General features: G+C 30.2%; 1 protein-coding gene across 10 annotated transcripts in view; it reads left to right on the forward strand.

Moving 5' to 3' along the window:
• LOC129988941 (sorbin and SH3 domain-containing protein 1-like) overlaps nt 1–20,903 on the forward strand; it is a 213,980-nt gene that overhangs the window by 154,698 nt on the left and 38,379 nt on the right. For 8 of the 10 annotated variants that reach the window (XM_056097227.1, XM_056097228.1, XM_056097226.1 and 5 more), the window contains 9 exons: nt 4,299–4,552; nt 5,859–6,099; nt 7,022–7,072; nt 8,964–9,151; nt 10,788–10,869; nt 12,389–12,442; nt 14,734–14,824; nt 17,247–17,367; nt 17,676–17,711. In XM_056097227.1, the coding sequence (XP_055953202.1) occupies nt 4,299–4,552; nt 5,859–6,099; nt 7,022–7,072; nt 8,964–9,151; nt 10,788–10,869; nt 12,389–12,442; nt 14,734–14,824; nt 17,247–17,367; nt 17,676–17,711 (1,118 nt within the window). The remainder of the gene's footprint in view (nt 1–4,298; nt 4,553–5,858; nt 6,100–7,021; nt 7,073–8,963; nt 9,152–10,787; nt 10,870–12,388; nt 12,443–14,733; nt 14,825–17,246; nt 17,368–17,675; nt 17,712–20,903) is intronic. The other 2 variants (XM_056097229.1, XM_056097231.1) reach the window with 1 other exon arrangement.

Genomic DNA, 20,903 nt, shown 5'->3' on the forward strand with positions numbered 1-20,903 from the left:
CAACGGAGGCACGGATGCGTTCAAAAAATTATCCAGAAGTATAAAATGTATGGGCAAATTGCTAATAAACTTGGAAGAGGAAGAAAGGAAATCCTCAGTGCCACGGCCAAGAGAAGAGTTATTCGAGAGGTAGCAAACAATCCTAAGGTGATTGCTACAAAAATTGCTACATCTACTTCGAGAACTATTGGAATGTATGTTTCTGCAGAAACAATTCGAAGAATAATCCGAAAAGAAAATTAAAATAGTCGCGTAGCCAGAATAAAACCATTTATTTCAAAAGTAAATCGAGAGAAAAGAATTTCATTTGCTAAAAGTCATATTTCAAAGCTTCCTGACTTCTGGAATCAAGTAATATTTAGTGACGAAAGTAAGTTCAATGTTTTTGGTAGTGATGGTCGATGTTATGTTTGGAAAACGCCCAATTCTGAACTTCTTCCTAAAAATACCAATCCTTCTGTCAAGCATGGAGGTGGTTCACTTCTTGTATGGGGCTGCATGTCTGCAAAAGGAGTGGGAAATTTAATTTTCATTCATGGAATCATGGACAAAATTAAATATTTGGATATATAGAAGAACAATTTAAAACAAAGTGCGTAGAATTTGGGTTTAGGGTCAAGTTTTCTGTTTCAACAAGATAATGATCCAAAACATACAGCTAAAATAGTTAAGTTATGGTTGTTGTATAGTTATAAAATGCAATTGCACACCCCTCACCAATCATCAGATCTCAATGTGATTGAAAATTTGTGGGCACAATTAGGAAAATCAGTTCAAAAACACGATATTGGGGGTAAGGAACACTTAAAAAGATTATAAGAAGAAGAATGGTCGAAAATACCCGGCGAAACAACTCAAACTCTTGTCAACTCAATGCCACACCGTTTACCAGCTGTTCTAAATGCAAAAGGATATGCAACAAAATATTAATTTATCTTTTTCTCTTTTTGTTGACAGATTTTGCTAGATGTATACTCAATTTTGTGACTTTAGGAATTTGCAACTTTGACATAAAAATTACTGTAATAAAATTATTATTGATTCCTCCGTTTTGTTTTTTAGCCTAATACTTTTGTTAATGTATATTTTGTCGTTCTTATAAATATTAGCCATAAATAGGAAACTTAAGATCAAAAAGAATAAAATTAAAGAAGAAAGAGTATAGTGTATACTCAATTTTGGGAGCCACTGTATATGCATGTGTGCACCTATAGTGGAGTATATACAATGTACTGTATATTAAATTATGAAAAGACAAATTGAATTTTTATTTAGAGTGGACCATCACAAACAATAAGAATAGAATTTAAATTAGAATAGAAATAAAAATTTGAATAAAATCATCATTCACCTTATACCAATAAAAAACAAAGTATTTAAAATTAATTTAGATTGATGGAATTGAACTTTGCTATTGGAAAACTTTTATGGGCTTTGCATTCTACCAAACTTTTTTTTCATTGCTTTACATTACGGCTCCAACGAATTTTAATATGGCTTCCTGGAGAAATTAATTGAATTTTTTTATGAAAAATGGAAATTCTTTATTTAGTTGCGTTGAGTTTTTCTTTTCTTTTTTTTATAGTTAATAGCTATAACAAAGATGAAATACGATGACTTCCATTCAAAAGAAGATGGAAAATCTCTTTATTAGAATTTTACGTGAAATTTAACTTGCTTTTATATTAAAAATTCTTTAAAAAATTAACAATATGATTAAATCTGATAAGTTTTATTTGCATTACAAGAACTAGTTAGTTATTTGAGCATTCACTGAAATATGATTTTAGTGCATTGAGACTTTAAAAAAATATAATTGTGAAAATTGATTTTCTCCAAAATTAATCTTTAACTCCTAACAATTGATTTTTTTAATTATCGAAATCAAGAAATGCTTTTTAATAGATCCTAGAGGTGCCTTTGAAGCTCCAGAGATTAAAAATAATTCTTAAAATATATTAGCATATTTTTATGGGTGGAATATAAGATCGGTGTTAGTTTTAAAAGAATGTATGCATTTAAAAACTCTTCATTCACATTCTTTAATTTAGAACTTTCCTGACTTATAAATTTTTTCGAGTACCTGAAGTCGAAATTTTTATTTCTGCTACTTTAAATTTTAAAAAAGTAAAGCTTTTTTCATAAAATTTTTCAGTCCATCATTAAAAATAAATTAATATAAAAAAATTATTTTCTGATTTTTCCGAGCATTTATTCTACCTATTGATTCCAGCAGAATCGGGTCACTTAATCAATAACAACGATGACATTTATTTTTTTCAAAATGTAAGAATATTTCTTTTATCTGATTGCGATTAAATTTTTCTAAGGACTGTAATTTACAGTATCCATATCATTTAATGAAAAAAAAAAGTTTTTTAATAGATTCTTTGGAAGGATCTTTGATTAAAGGAAAAATATGTTTAAAGGGGAGGGGGTGTTTTTTTACTCTCGTATGAATATGAATCGTTTCTATTTTGTTTATGATATTATTACTTCCCATAGGAGCTAAAATACATAGGAAAGCATAAATAAGTCCAAAATAATATATTGCAACGGACTTTTATCATGCAAAATGTAAAGGTTTTAATTTTTGGATTATAATTCAAAAGGTTAAAAAATTCTGAAACCATTTTTTATTGATAGCCTTGTTTCCAACGATCTTTCACTGTAAACAATATTACATCATTGATTATAATATTTGGGTGACAAAACAGCGGTTGGTATATTTTCAAATTACGCTGAACGAATCTTGTTAAATGACCGCTGCTATTTTTCATAACTTAGTTAAGCTTCAAAATGAGGCTGCTAATCATACCCACCAGCTGTTGCACTTTTTAAAAATCGTTCTTTATATGTAATATTATTTTGTAGATATAGATGTAATATTATTTTATATGTTATAGATGTTTAAATAATCTTAACATTTTTATGAATCCTTAATATGGTTTCCTGCACATTTAATCTAATATTAAGGAAAAAAGTTTTACAGGTGTTTTAATGGATTCTAAATGCATCCCAGGTCTACGCTATCCGCCCCTTTTTCTGGTTTAAATTTGGCGACAAAAATGAAAGTTTTCGAAAGTACAGGAATTATGATTGTATCTATATTAGGTGTCAAGATCCAGCGATTTTCAAGAATGTTCTTGGCTCATCAAAGAACTTATAAAAAAACTAATGGAGTCAGTCAAGTGCATTTCCTCTTGGGAATGCTATTGGAGTGAGCTTTCCTGTCGTTTAACACTCAACGTTTTGTGTTGTTACTATTTAATTAGCTATTTGCTGTATACTTGTGCGTCACATATTTCTGCAAATGCTGTCTTTGTGTACGCTTCAATTGTTTTGCTACTCTATTTCGTGTTTTTCTTGTGCATGTTGCTTTATTATAGCTGTAACCGGTTGGGTTTTTCCATATCACTATATAATGATGAATATTTTTTATACAAATCTATAATTTATATCCATTCTTGTTAAAATTTTGTACACGAGCTCTTAAATGTAAAAGGAAAATCAATATCAAATCTCCAAAAGTTAGTTAATAAAAAAATCTAAAAAATCTGCTTTTAGTGCTTTTCAGCTGTATTTTCAAAAATTTTGATCTCAAAAAGTTTTTTAATAATATCAATTTTAAAAAATGGCATTGTTTTGGAACAATTTTTTTCTCTAATTTTAATATAATTTTGTAAATTTAAATTCGTACCCAATCAGCATCAATATTTTTGTTGTTATGTTGAAATTCAAATTAATTTTACTGTTCCATGAAATTATTCAATATCGGGCTTTTGCCAATATCAAAATAAAGATTTAAAAAAAATTGCATGGGTAGTAACTTGTAGTAGACTGATTCCATTAATTGTAAATTTTTATTCATCCTACTTGAGATTTGACCCAAAGTAAAATGAAATTTTAAATAAATAACTTCCATTTTAATACTTTAACTCATTTACTGCCATACTATAAGATTCTCTTTAATAAGCGTCTGCAAGTTTCTCTGACAGTAAATGGGTTAATAGGCAATAAAATCAATAACCCTGAAGAACAAACAAACCGATAGCCAAAGTTGACTAGCATATTATAAAAACTAATGATTAAAATTAATATATAGAGTATTTCTATCAACACCTTCAGATAACCTCCAATTTTTTGATAAATAAACTTTCTTCTTTTCAATGTATTAATTAATACATGTTTGAAAAAGCGTCCTTTATTGATATTATTTAATGAAATTCATAAGTTATGAAATCTTAATATTATTTAATGAAATTCATGATTAATGATTAATGTTTATTTTCTTTCAGTGTGGTCGCCAAGCACAAAACGGGCAAATCTTCGACTAAACTGCAATCTACAGCCCCAGAACGAAATGCCAGCGCAGATTCAGCCTGAGTCGCCACCCAAAGCCACAAATACCAAAGAAAGTAAGACAGAAGATGAGAAGAGTCCAGTATGGCAGCCATTCGGGGCACCTTACGAAGGACCGCCGCAATTCCGACCAGTGAAGTTGGGACTCTCTCAGACCAAGACGACCACTACTACCACCACACTCTCTCATGTAAAGTCAGATATAGCTTATATTTTCCTTTCGTTCAAAAAGTTATTTCTCGAGTATGTTTTCCTAGCTTAAATAAAGTTAAAATATATGTTCCTTGTACTGTTTATTGACCTCTTGGTTGATAATGGACAAACGTGCCTTTCAGATGATAATTCACGAATTCTACACCCAATGGTCCAAAGTGCCGGATTAGATTTCTTGGGAAGTTCGCCATGTATAAAGATCTAATGTACTCTATCCTTAACTGTATGGCGATTTCAAATTTCTAACTAGATGATACCTTCTGTTTTAAGGAATGTAGTGTCATATTAACTCAATTAAGAATTCATGGGAGGATTCAATTAATGTTCTTTTAGTTGAACATTTCTCAATTCTTAAGATATTTATGGATCTCACGTCCTTTTTATTTCGAATCATAAAAAAATTATCTCATTTTCAAGGAAATATGATTATTGATGCACGCTTGGTCATGAGAGTTAATTGGTTAAATTTGTTGAGATTTAATTGTGTTTTCTCTGATGGAATTTTAGAAATGTCGTTATCATCTATTCATCACGGCTCCATAACTAATCCTTTAATTGAATTAGTGCTTTTGAAATTACGAACTGAAATGAAAGCATTCAATGACACAAAAGTTCAATGCAGAAATAACTCAAAATCCATAAATACTTTAAGTATTCTGAAAATTCTTAATTGTAGCAGTAAAAGAACATTCGCGAAACAAATAGTGTCGTCTAAAAAAGCAAAAAAAAAAAAAGGGGGGGGGGAGGGAAATTATTAAAAAGAAAATAGTTCTTCCCAAATAAACTTCTTTCTCAATTAATCTTCTCGATCTATTGGAATATTGACATAGTTTATCTAAAACAGAGCGATTTTAAGTATGATTAAGAATTAAATATTCGAAAATAATTGAATGGCGTATTAAAACTTTTGTGAAAAAGGAAAACTTCCGAATGCTTCTGATTTTTTAATTGGCAGGATAAAACAGGAGCATGCCTCGATCTACTGCAAGTTTAATCCTATTCAGAAATCTTAAATTTTCTTTTTTTAGTAAGGGTTTTTTGGGGAGGGCCTTGAGTACAGCATTTGCCCTGTTATATCAATTGAGAAGGTAACAGCCAATCTCTTCATGCTCCTTATCTGAAATGGACTCTTAAAGTTCATTCTTCTTACTTTTTCCAAAACATGATAAAAATGACCTGAACTAGTAATGTTATTAGGGTTGAAGCTAATCTATGTTTGTTTTATCTGTATCGAATCGAGATTGATTTTAGAACGATTTCTCAAATAACTGTTTTATTTTCAGAACGAAGTATCAAAAGATAAAGAAACCGAACCCACAGAAGTCACCAAACCCGAATCTCCTAGTCCATCCTGTACAGAAAAGGAAAGAACGACATCTCCTACTGCTGGAAAACCCTTATCTGACAGTCCACTTGAACCACCGTCTACCAGCACTGCCCCAACAATTTTTACTAAGACGGGTTGGGGTAGCCACTTGCCTCCATCCCAGAGTCCAACCATAACTCTTTTACAAAAAGCTAGAGGTCAGACTAGACTAAATTTTATTTTGTGGCATTTTATTCGAAATATTTTGCTATTATAATGTCTTTGTAATATTTTCCATATACAGCGATATGTCTGACAAGAGCTTCAAACAACATAACTTTTACGTTTAATATTTTAATCTGTAATTTTGTCAAAATTAAAATTAATTCTAAAGATAAAATTGTCTAAAATATTTTTAAGTTTCTCAGTTTTTTTTCCTTTTTTCCCTTATGGAAATAATATAATATAATAATCCTTCTTAATATCCGAAAAAAATATTGCATCCTAAGCGTTGCATTGAACTGATGCATATGAATATGCTTCGGTAAGCAATTGGTTTATTAAAACGTCTAGTTGCATCTTTCAATTTCTTTTTTCTTGAAACTTTTCAAATGAAGAATGATTTCGCTTCCTTTGATGTTCTGAACCACCCTCTTACGCCGTTATCGTTTGAATGGACAACAGAAGAATAAGATGAGTGCGGCAGAGCCGATCTCACAGTGATTTACATTTCCTTCCAGCATTGCTGTCTTTCGAGCTGATCGGGGTGGAAATTTTTTTTAAAAATATGGTTCAGTAGAGACAAGTGAATCGTGATTCATTTCGTCAACTTTCTTCTATAGAATTGATTCTTTTGAGTACATGCTGTATTTTCACATTAATAAATAGGGTCTATTTCCAAAATCGAACACCCACTGTTTCCGAAATGAATTCAAATACACATGGCAGAATAAGTTATTAATTTATTTTTAAATGCTGATTATATAATATATCATAAGTTTACCAAATTCAAAACTTCAAGCTATTGATATAAATAATTGTATAAACTTGCTAACTTTTATGGAAGCCATACAATTTGTCTGTTATGTTTTTCTCTTGAAAAATAATTTCCTCCACTGAATCAAAATTTTCGTTTTTCAGAAGGCAAAATAACTAAAGGTGCTGTACATATAGAGGAAAAACCAGAATCAAGTAATTATGCTTAATTATTATTATTATTTTCATGATAATTTATATGTGGGTTGCGCAAATGTAAAAAAGTGGATACTTGCAATTACGTCAGAATGACTGCAGCTATACCAGAACCACCGAACAGGGATTTTTTTTAATTCTTCGATTGCCCTGGACCACTCTTGATTGATTTCCTGCCCAAGGGAGCACTATCAATTCAACATATTACTGTAGTACTCTGACGAAACTACAGAAAGCAATCAAATTCTGTTTGAATTGTTGGAATTCGTCAACTTCTGAACAGTCCGAATTCGTCAACTTGTGACTACCACATCTTTGGGCCACTTAAGAGAGCATTACAGAGGATATTTTCCCATTCGAAGGACGTAGTGAAGGAAGCAGTGCAAGACTTCCTCAAGAATCAATCACCATCTTTCTACAGCAAAGGCATAGACTTGCTACCTAAACGATGGGACCTGTGTTACAACTCCCATGGCTATTTCTTTTGATTTCCAATAAAGATATTCTTTTCATACATTTTTCATTTAGGCAACTTTTATGTATTACCATGTAATATGAAATAGAGGCTTGCTTGAGACTTAAATACTATCTTTTCAGAGCTCTTCATTCAATTCGACTGTATACATTTAAATAGAGATGATGAAAATGATTTATCTTAATTTATCTTTTTCAGTTACAACTTGTTTACACGACTTCTTTTTCATTCCAAAAATTATCTTCCAGATATTTATATACTTAAAAAAATTAAAATATTCGAATGAAGTATTAATTAAAGATACAGAAAAAAAAGTTAATGCAGTTATATGGCAAATTCCTTCGGAACATTTTAATTGAGATGTTACGTTACTGCCAAGTATTTTTGCTTAATTAACATAAAGAAATTTAGATTAAAATTTTTCGCTCCTATTTTCTCGATAAATTACAAAAATGTTTGATTAAAACTTTGTTATATTAAATTTTTTAACTAAAAGTAATTTATAAGAAATCCTTCACTTATATTATATTTTAATTGTATTAACCATATATTTTTGAAAATTCTTATTTTACTGTAAAATTACATCATTTTTAAATTGCTGGCAGTATATAAGCAAAAACATCAACTCATTAAAAATATTCATTACATGTATGTTTTCGGATATAGTTAACAATTTCATTAGGAATTAATTATAGCTGAGGGAGAAATGTATTTATTATATATGTAGGAATACAAGGTAATTAAAACGCTCTGAATAATTTTAAAAATCGGTATTATGTAGACAGATAAGAATAAAAAATGTCATTAGAAAAAAAATCGAAAATGTTACAGTATTTTTTTAAAACTAGAATCAATTAGTAATGTAATTTAAACCACTAAATTGTTCTGTACTTGTCAAAGCGATGTATTTGTTACATAAGGTTAGACGCTGTCAAAGTCATGATTTACTAATGTCCGACGTATCTTCCCCCATGCAGGCGCTCAGCTGTCTGAGGTTGAATCGCCCTTTTTCTCAGTATTAATCAGTATTTCTGTTGACGAAATAAAGCATAAAATATTTAAATATTGCTTTTTAAAAAAAAAGAAAAATGCAATTATTCGTTTATTTTTTATTTCTTATATGGAGGATGATATATTGGACATTTTCTACCCGTTACTCTACTCATTGTCTTATTCTGTATGTAATCATCGCATCGATCGAACAATTGTAGAATTGCCAAATGATTTAAAAGAGCTGATTTGGTAATAAATTTTGATTTCCTGCCAAAAATATTCGATTTGATTTCCATCTTTTCTGTGCACACAGCGACTTTCTATCATTAGTCACTAACAAATTTGTTTTTAACAATTATCATTTCTTTTATATCATCCTGCATGTTAATATCCAAGTGATGTTATTAAATGTATTCTTTCCAGCCCCTATTCCAAGGAATGCTGTTCTCATTGACCAGAAGGTGACTGTGGAGGGTGATAAGGTTCATACCGATAGCTATTACGCTGTACCCACTTTGACCACAGAGAGCACGACGCACAATATAAAAGCACCTCCAAAGTACGATGGCATTGGACCGACTGAGTATGGAATTCCTGTTGGACTCAGAACAGTATGTGGGTTATATTTTATAATTATTCATGTAAATTTTACATTATTTTTTACATATATATTGTATATCTTGCAGCAATTTCTTTTTTCAAAACATTTCATTTTACGTCTAAAAAACAGAGATCAGACGAAAATGTTTGTTGATTATACTTGTCTGATTTTGCTTCAATATTAAATGTATAATTATTATCCTTCGATGTTTTTATAATTATTGAGGGTATTTGATAATTTCTTTAATCGCTACGTATTTTTACTTACCCTTTGCGAAGGAAACAAAAAGCAAATATTGTAATCTTGAAATTATGACGTCGAGATTTTAATGATTATCCATTTTTAGACCTTACTGATTTCGAAAAGTTAAGTCAAAGTTGACTCACCGACCTGCCACGGAGGCCCACGGATTTAAACCATAAGGCTAATTGACCGGACCGCCGCAACAGCAACACTGGCGGGAACTGTGGTTGAGTCCTAAGGGCCTTCACCGGCCACGGTACAACTCTCCCCGAAGGAAGTACGTCCCGTCATCGATGGGAGGAGTCAGATCCTCCACCTATTTGTGTACCCTCCAGGGTGGCGAGATCCAACCACCATTCCGGAAGCATCTCATCCTCATTTCGAGGTGCCCCTCGAGAGACTTTTGAAAAGTTAAAAAAAAAGTTTTTTTTTTAGAATTATATTTATCCATTAATCTATTAGTACAATAATTCAATACAGACCGAGTTAGACGCATGAGTTTGCAATGTGATTTTTTACAACAGAATTCTAGATAAGACATTTTATACTAAAATCCATCAATAGACAGTCTACTTGTCTATTCTGTCTCTGTGTATGTGATTGCAGTTATTGATTCACAAATTTGATCAGTGTATTTTGGCATTTTGTTTCATTATGAGAAATGTAAAGGAAAATGAAAATTTGGATCAAATCCATCGACGCATGTCACTGTTGGTGTTCCCTATTCGTTTCTATGCGAACGCTTGCGTCATTTGTGCGTTCAAAAAAAAAAAAACTAACTTCCAAGCTAGATAAATGAAATTGCGTGTGTCATTTTGACTCAAAAGTGTTTATCTGTGTCAAATCTTTGTACCTAATTCATCAAAGGGAAAGAGGAGTTGCTGAAATATACATTTTTGATTATATACACTATATGACGAAGCAAAACACAGATTACATATATGAGTAAGTTTTCGGAGGGACAAACTTAACAGAATATTTTTTGAAGATATACATGCATATCATTACCGCACTAACTGTGACTTATCATGTATATTGTGAATCAAATAAATTATTGAAAAATGAATCTAGATACGAGTAATTTTGAATCTTTGTAATTTGTGCTTCTTGATAGTATGATGATGAATTTCTTTCACTTTTGAAGTCTGTCTTTTTGTTACTTTAAAATATTTAATGATTTAAATTTCACAAATTATCATAGAGCTGATAATTAGACGTTTCTTACCTTATTGAAGTGATCACTCTTCCAATATCTGAAATGTTGAAGTACCTGAATATATGAAAAAATATTTTTTTTTCTTATTTGCTGCAGAAAAAAACCTTTTTCAGTTAACTCATTTGACTATGTATAAAATTTAAAAAAATAGCTCTAAAATTTTTTAATGACCTTTTTTATTCCTTAGGGAGTAAAAGAAGAATATGCCAGTGATTGGTATAAAACAATGTACAAGTCTTTGCATCGATCCAGATTCCCAAATGAGCCTAGTAAGTATTTGAAAATTATCAGTGTGCAATATTTCGTATATATTATTTCAACATTTCTTTAGTGAGTTTCTTTGATTCGTGGAGATAAAAATTTTAATTAAAGCAGGATTTTGGACAAAAGTTTTTACTATTAGCAGTTAAAATTCACAATAACCCGCATAGAATCTAGAATAACGGTTATGATCTTTTGACAAGCTGTTACTCGATAAACTCTAGTGTCGATTATTGCTATCAGAATCGCTAGTAATCGCAAACATCCATGTGGTCCAAAACGAAAAGAGCTCCTTAATATCCCAATATACATGTATAAAAGATTACTGAAATACCAGTAACCAGGGATTCGATTTACATTTTTTTTCGTGACATTATCAAATAATATATATAATGTTGCAATTAAAACAGCCATTTTCGATCGTGGTTTTTTATGTTTTTCTTTAATATGCATAAATACTAAATATGAAGTAACATTGTAAAGTGTGTTTCCAGCAAGCGCCCTTATTCTGCAGTGAAAAAACTCTTATGGGCAGTCATTTTAATTATAGGGAGAAAAAAAAAAGATTGCCAGCAATTAAAGGTCGAATGAATAATTTTAAATATAGGTCTCATTCTAAATTTAAAAAAAACTATGTAAAAACTATTCAAATATTTCGTAACACATTTAATAAATTGTGTAAATAAATTTAAACAATTATAACGAAATAATTTGCAATGTAAAAGTATTATAGACCAGAGTTAAATTCTGCATTGAAACTTTTTTTTTGTTGCCTATTTTGCTGATAATATCTATCAAAGCAACATTTTTATACAAGTGTCCACTTAATAAAAATCGTTTGCAAAAATCGTCTTGCAAAATTCTTTTTTATTTCCTGATATTATTTTTATAAAAATGCATCCATTCGCATATCTTTTCGTGTAAGGTTTTTTTTATTACATCTAAAACTTAAAAACTATGTATTATATTTAAGTACAAGCTTTTGTTGCAGAATGTCTGCGTAATTTTTCTGAAATTACGCTATTTCATACTCTACAAAAAATATAATTTGCAAAACTCTTCTATCATTTAATATTTTTTTCCTAATTTAGCAAATTAATATTACATACCAAAATAAAATAACATTATCTCAATAAGTACATAATTTTAAAAATGTTTTTAAAATCGAATTCCTCTATGTCTTCGGATCAAATGAAAGTCTTCATAAAGAAATTCATTATTTGCATTTTTTTAAAAAATGCTCACAATGTTTAAAGTACTTTTATACTAAGTAAGAATTTCTTTATTGTAAAGTTTTTTTTATTGTATTGTATTGTCCTGTATCATACAGCGAATTTATAATTTCGTGCATTTTGCTATATATTATAATCGGACTGAATCAGTTATATATCTTATAGTCAGATGATTGTTAAGCATTAAAATAAATTAAATTTTTTAGCATTTAATTTATGTCAATGGTGATTGTTTACTGATTCTGAATTTTGAAGCTATTTGTGATACGCGTTAATTAATGTTATTACTTCTTAGCTAAAACTGTGCACCTTGGTGGATACATGTCCGAACCTGAATATGAAAGGAAAGGTAAGTAAATTTTATTAAATTGAAAATTCAACTAAAAGCGCTTTGAAAAGCAGAGCAAAAAGAAAAATTGCTAACATTAAAAAATATTTATATTTGAATTTTGTATAATTCGGCACTTAAATAAAATTTTTACATGACATTTTTTATTGATAATACTTTATTCAGTTTGTATTTGATGCTTAGTTAATTTTTTTATTTATTTTGTTTTTAAATCGAAAATTTTACACATAAGATTATATTCTGACAAAATTACGAGTAAAAATTTGAGCTCCAAGACTTGCAGATATCAAAATAAATTTCCTTGGCTGATTTAAGTTCTCTTAAATAAAGTTGAATAGAACTTCTGAATATAAATTTATTATCCCCAGAGGAGGATTGAGGTATTTTTCAGTCCTATGCAGTGGGTATTATGTGGTCCTTCTTTTGATAAATTTAATTTCTTATTTCAACACATTTTAAAGTTAATCAGGATTTTAATGATTTATTTTAGATTGATTTCTCAAATTGCCTAATTTTATGGAAAAGTTCTTGTTTCTATGACTTAAAACTCTGTGACAAACATATTCATATACAACTGATATATATATATATATATATATATATATATATATTTCCTATTCATTTCATATCTCATATGCTGATATATATATTTCATATATTCATATATCATATTTGGTATTTATAAATGCTTTTACAATAGTACAATAGGAACATGACCAATTGTACTTGACAAAGTGTTAGCATTATTCTAATATTTTATAACTTATTGAATTTATAATTGTTATAAATTTATTTACGTGGAAGTAAGCTATTCGTATTTTTTCAATCGAACTTTCTTCTCAACACAGCGACTCTAGGCAGCTGCCTAATCTATCTAGGCATCTGCCTCTGATTAAACTCTACACCTGTCTTTTTTTTACTATTCCCTCTTTAACATTTACAACTTTTCTTATGGTCCACTCACATTTCTTGTATCAGCAATATATTAAAATCCTAAGTTTTACGTTTATAAAAGTTTCAGCTTACCGTTGTTTGAACTGCTCCATGCATTTCGAGCGGGGAAAAATAATCGAAGTAAAAATAGTATCATATTTGTGCCATATATAGAAGTCGGGGGTAAGGGATAGTTCCGATAATTTGTGCGATCTTCAAAGACAAATAGATGACATAAAAAATAAGAAATGCAAACAGAAATTAATTTGGAATTATAAACGGTGAGCTTTTCCCTCTTCTCCACGACGAGGTGTTTGGCTATCTCGGCAGTAATAACCCTCAATAGCTGAAATATTTTTAAACGAAAAAAAGAAACTACTACCATAGGAAGACTTTATTTATTTTGACATCAAGCATCGTCAGGTATAAGGGATAGTCATTATCAGGCTTCGGAGATTGACGATCATGTAATTTCGTGTGCTTCATCCATACACACCATGACTGTCATCGAGTTTACTTATTTGGTGCTATACGAATTTATTGTAGATGCTATACGAATGATTAAAATTTAAATGTTTCATATAGAGAAAGAACATTTATTGAATCTGAGGCAATTCCCTATCCTAAAAGTGGACGTATTAAAGAAAAATAAATAAAAAGAATATATTGCATGATATTTTAGCTACCCTTTCCCGTTGATGTGATGTGGATGTTTCGAAAGGGGGGGAGATGCCAACTCAGGTGTCATCCTCATCGTCTGTCCGCGGTTCCAAATTTCGAGATCCGTCCCAAAAATAGCCCTAGTGTTGCTTTGAAATAGGGCTTTAATATTAATAAACTAAACTAAATTTTAACTACCCTTTTCCTAACTAAGAGATTAGAATAATTTTAAATGCAGAGTAGAATACTAGCAATTAATTGGCCTCGAGTCTCTATTTCGGGTAAGTATTAGGAATAAGAACAAAAATGCTTTATGATATGCATGCTTTATAAGGCTTATAAGAGCATTTGTGAAATATTTTCTTCATTTTTTCTGGGTATTTTTATCTATGTATATTGTTTCTCGCCGTTTACTTTGCAATTTTTCTGAAATTTTGAAAAATGTACGAGGTAAAATTGTGTTTATTTACTGGAGTGGTTTTTTTTTTCGAATATGTAATCTTTGTTGAATACATCTGTATTTTATTAAACCTGAACAGTGAGTCTTATAAAATAAGTAATAGCCTGTAAAAGTATCATGCATTGAATAGTTTCATATACAACTTACCATAGAGTGTCTCATCGTCATCAAAACTCAAAGATCTGTCGGGTTTTTTTGTTTTTTTTTTCAAATGCTGAATTTTCTGATTTTCTTACAGATAAAATAAAATCGAAGTATGCAACAGACTACAGACGTAAGCCTGAGAAGTCAGTGTCTTATACAACGGACACATCCTCCGATTTGTCACGGTAAAGTTATCTTCTGATATTCATTTGCACAATTAAAAAAATGAATAGCATTGAAAATGTCTGGAATTTCTCATATATTTTTGCATTATTATATCCTTATCATACGTTATCTAATATATACATAAGAACAAACAGATTAACAGAAATTGAATAAACTTAAATATTGATTGAATAACGGGAAAAAATACATAGAAAAAATCAATATCAATAAATACCTAAAGACATGGAAGAAATGGGAAAAGAAAAAGGAAGGATATTAAAAAAATAGAATCGTTCTGTGGTAATTATCTTTACTTTTCAGTGCTTGAATTTTTTTTAAAATTAATCTTTGGTTTTGATATATTTATAGACGAAATTTTACTTTGTATTTTCTATGTTTCACTTCATAAAACACCCGGTTGCATTCCCAATATTTATTCTTGTAGTGTCTATGTGCTCTTCTACTTTCCAAAACATTTCATGTGGAGGTTTGGAAAGTAGAAGAGCATGTATATACAGTGTATATACATGTATATACAGTATATACAGCATGTATATACAGTATATACAGCATGTATATACATGTATATACAGTGCATCTGTTGGCGTGTAGGTTAAAACCTTACTAACAACAAATATTTACTCATTCTTCTCAATATCATTGTCAGAATCACTTTGAATTTAATTGAAAACTAGTTGATACACCCGATGTTCGAAATAAAAATAATTTCATATACTTAATTAATATGAAATGAACTACAATGCAACTCTAATTATTCGAATCAAATAGAGTCAGACTTGATCCGGATAATCGAATCGCTGGTTAATTGAAGGAAAAAAAGAAGAAAAAAACGAAATTTGTTAATAAAATATTAATTTAATTTCTACCAAAACAATTTTGGTTATTCTTTGTATATTTACCTATTATATCAAAATATCGCTTCTTCATCATATCAAACAAAATTGTTTATTTCGTTGTCTTTACACGCTTTTATGGCAATAATTAATTTGTGGGTTATTTCTTATTTTTTACTCAAAGCTTCAAGTAAATGAAATACAGATAATTGAGATTTCGTTGCATTTAATAAATTATTACCAAACGATTATCTGTATAAATAGTCATGACATCTCATATTCTGGTACCAATATTTGTGTGTAATTTATGGCATAACACAGTTTGTAATTATCACATTCGAATCAGATATTGACAGTTACGAGGTGCAGATGCTATATATGAAAAAGTAAAATGCATTCAATAATTATTATAATGAGTAACTAGCCTTCTTTAGCAACTAGTTGTTTATTCAGAATATTGGCTTTCCTAACTTTTAAAATGTCATTGTGGAATGCATTTATTTAAAATTTTATCTTGTTATTTAATACGATTGAAAGTCATTAATTTTATAAAATAAATTTACTATAAGTTACTGCACGTAAAAATTAAAAAGTATATATATTACGAAATTAAAGTGGAAGTGATCCTATTTTGAGGTTAATTCTCTCAGAAAGCAATTATTTTTATATCAATTTTAACATTGACAAAAGTATATGATCGAATGATTTGATGAAAGTATGAAATTATCTTGAATTTCAATAAAACATTGAATAACTTCTTGAAAAACATTGATTAACATTATCTTGGATAACAATAAGCACATTGTTACATATTTTGCACATAAAATTAAATTTAAAAAATACATTAAAATTTTAGAGGAAAAAAAACTGTAATGATTGTACAAAAATTAAATTATAAAAAAAGGATTCCGGATTTTAGTATTATAAAAAAATAGATTTTTGTATTTTAAGCTAGGCTAAAAGTCATTTTTATGAGAGAATATTTTTTGAAGATTTGGATGAAAAACACCGAAAATTTGCTTAAGGTTTAATTAACATATGTTAGCTAACGCTTTAGAGCTTTAAAAAGTTGACAGTGATCTTTTGCATATTTGGAGAAGCACATATTTTAAGTTTTTATTAAAATCAAATTAAAACTATAAATTTGTGTAAAAATACGACCAAACATTCAGCACTATATATACAAATAATAATGATATTTGTAAAATGTTTATGAAATCACTGTACGTTTTATTTATTATCATATGAGAACATGAAGTTTCGGTTTTAGGTTTTTGAAGTCTCAAAATACACGGATAGAAAATTGTCACTTTATCGCTTTTGAAGGCATCCATTTTTCGCTTGTAGCATTATTAGAAAGTAATGAAGAAGGTTGTCACATTCGGCAACTTATCGCCAACAAAAAGTTAGAAGTTGGCGCCAATATCCGCCATAAACCCGATTCTCCTATCTGGCTAATAAAGGGCAGGATCGTTAGAAGTCATCGCCCGAAGAAGCACAGAGAAGAAAATGGGAATAAAACGAAACAGTGTGGGGGTGGTATCAAAAGTTATATATATATTTTTTAATTTTATTTTTACTTTTTTAGGATCAATGCCGATTCTAATGTTGTACGTCATGATACCAAAGAAGTGTACAGGGTGGAACCCCGAAGCATCGCCGAATACGAACCCGGGAAATCCTCACTTGCTGAAAAAGAATTTCAGAAAGTAAGCAAATTATATATCATTCCATCACTAAAGATTTAATCCAATTTAAAATCAACTAAATGACAATTCTTATTATTATTCGATAATTTAATCCAAATTTATAAGAGATATTTACCGAAAATCATAAATTTATATTCGTAAAATTAAGTAGAGTGCATTTCTACTTTGAGCTGTAAAATAATCAAAATTCACTACTAGAATAAGATAAGCAAATAACGTAAGCATTAAAACTTTGACAAAATAATTTTGCTAACCTAGTAGGCCTTTAAATATGTATTAATAAGTAATGAAGATATTGTTCCTTTCAGTTTTGGAGCGATTTTTGGGATTCCATGGATGATCTGGTATGGCTGATTAATACGTTTATCGCATGTTGTTTATATCTCACCGCTAAGTTAACGCATGCACCACTGCGTAAAAAGATAATGAATTTACTCATCACTAATACAGATGGGCTTTTGATTAACACAATGCACGCTTATCCTCGTTTCATAACCTCAGCCTCAATTTAGATAGATGATTATAATCTGAAAAAATTTCTTACGTTCAAAGATACCTTCAGTGAAATCACCAAATTTCACTTTGAAATAAAAAAAATTTTAAATATTAGTACTGAGCCAGATAAAGATTACATGATGAAAATGCTTATTTTTCACCATGTGCAATCTATGCAGCTATCTGAAAATCAATTACGCTTTTTCGATTTTTGTTATTACGCCAAGCGGTTACTATGCCAAGAGCATGCTGATTAAACACTCCGTGGCAATTTTAAAAATCAAAAATCCCCAGGCAAATAAAGATAAAAATAATGATTAAATGGAAATAATGGGAAAAAAGCCGTTTTTTTTTTTGTATTTTTGTATTTATTAGTAGCATAGTTTACAATTTAAACCACCTGGTGGCTTTACAGTTGTTAATTTTATACTTTTAATTTTATACTTTGCATATGAAAGCATATGAAAAGGTTATCAGTCGGAGTTACGACAGATCGCCGTTGGCTAATGGTAAGGTGTCGTCTTCAAGACTGGAGGGTTACAGATTCGAAACCCGGTTTCACCGAAGAACCGCCATATAAAGAGGAATAGTGCATGTTAAATACATTGGTATTAAATGTCCTTCCGTTAATGTGGTGAGGAAGTTTTGGGCTGTGTGGTTCCCTCTTAGGGGTTATAATTATTCTAAATTACTAAGTCCGTCTCAAAAATATCCTTTATTTAATGAGGCATAAATATTATGAAACTAAACTAAATCTATGAGTAACGGCTTAAAGTTGATAACAGAGCCCCTGAGTGACGGATGTCAAAATGAATCTTAAAAGCTGTTATCCCATGTTTTGTGTGGAAATGACACACATTTTTTCGATGTTGGAAATCGCCCTATTATTGATATTTGAAGTTGCTCCGGACTTCTGAATCGTCCTGTTCACATATATTTTTAATTTTGCTGTTTATACATTATTAATTTGAAACCCGTTAACCATGTATTGAAATAAATAACTCTTGGTTTAATGAGAAGATATGGCAAATTACTTTGTGTATTTCATTTATAACTACAATGAAGAATTTTAATTTCAAAAGTAAATATTGTGTATCAGAACTTCATAAGTTTTTATTGTCTCTCAAAGCAAAATAACATACTTAGAAGACGGCCGTGAAACCTTGATACTGATAGAAAAGAACTGTTTTTGTCTTCCAATAGTTAATAATTGTATACATTCAGGGTGGCGAGGTAACCAAAAATAACAGTTTGAACTGAGATAATCATTCATAACCTGATGTGGGTTAATGCACTATCGAAAGAGGACTGTCCAAAAAATATATATATATTTTTTTCCATAAGGTTGCGCATGCGCATTGTCCATTGCTATCTATAGCACTATCCCTAATGGAAATGAGCATCATCCAATGAATATTGTAAGTTTTGCGATTCCATTCGTTATTAATTACTTAAAAAGAGTAATTGATGCAAAGGAATGTTTTTCATTTTTTCACCCCCTTTATTATATCTGGCTTTAAATAGAAATATGGAAATTCTAATGCTTTCCCTTCACGGCCCTCGTCCCCTATTACTATCTTTTGTGTTGTCTATACCCCCCTGATAACAAGACCACTGTTGCGACTCCTCCGGCTAGTAAGCACGCTCTGGTATCCTAAATTCCGCACTTAGACATTTTTGTTTGTAACTTTATTAAAATTATTGTGTTGTTGTGTTGTGACTGATGGCACTTTACAAGCCCGCTGACAGTTATCTGTCAGAGATTTAAGCCGAACGAGCATCTTTTGTTTTTTCAGTAGCGCCAACTAGGACCAAGAGTAGAATGTAGCTACTCACGCGTCACAACCCTTTTTACGGGTTTTGACTTCATTCATGCACTTCATTCAGTCATCCACAGATCGTAATTTAGACCTGAATCAGAGAACGATCACCTCCGAACCGATACCCCCAGTGGAATTACTGTCGACATGTGTGACCACGACAGATTTATACGTGTGCCATCCACCACACACACGGAGAGTCTTCAGCCGGCGGGGTTCGAATTCGCAACCTACGGCATGCGAGCCCAAAGCCCTACCAACCAGGCTATCCCGGCCTAAAAAACTATTGAGTACCAGCATAAAGTTCCTTATGCGGATAATTTTAAACAACAAATCTATATATCAGATTTAATAATTCCATATATGCTTTTAAACTCTTAGCAAAAGTATTACTTCTTAAATATATGCTGAGTTATGAGTAGTGGCCATTTGAACCTCAAAAAAAAGTTTAAGGAGTTGTCTTCATCAATTCAACTTAAATTTATAAAACTATTATTTTGGTTACCTTGAGTTTGGAGAGCATGTTCATATATTTTCATTTTCAACATATCTGCTCATGTAATCTTGAAAACTTTTCTGGATAAAAATCATTCACTTAATGTCATTTCAAATGGTATCTCGAATGAAATAAAATTATCATTTTTATACACTGTAGAGCCTAAGCATTATTATAACTTTTTAAAACTTTTTTAATGCACTTCGCGAATTTTTTGTCTAGAAGTAAAGCAAAGCACTCAAATTTCTCAGGTTTGCCGATTCGCGTAAATTATGTACTGGAATATTGGGTATACGTACACTTTTCAAAAGTGTATTTTAGCATCTCCATATAATCGACTGAATTAAGCTGCCAGCGCAACAGGTACTGTTTGAATCACATTCTTTGAACCATGTCGACACAATCCTGATCTTGTAATAGAGAGCGCTGTTTTGCTTTCATTCTATCTTTAAATGCATGAAAAATTTTCGAACTTTACTTATTTTCCCTATACCCGTATTGCTGTGATTATTGTTGGATGTTTTTCTACATTTTTTCTGAAATGTATTCTTATTAAACAATAAAATTAAAAAATAATGAACCGTAAGCCATATCTTATCTATTCCCAATCTTCAGTTTTTTACTATAAATTAATTTTCAGCCATATGAACAATTGTTCTTTTATTATGATTTTGAATGCAATATCTAATTTGTCCAGTTACTATCATGATATTTGGATATTATTC

Source organism: Argiope bruennichi, chromosome 10, assembly GCF_947563725.1.
Source record: "Argiope bruennichi chromosome 10, qqArgBrue1.1, whole genome shotgun sequence".
NCBI lineage: Eukaryota > Metazoa > Arthropoda > Arachnida > Araneae > Araneidae > Argiope > Argiope bruennichi.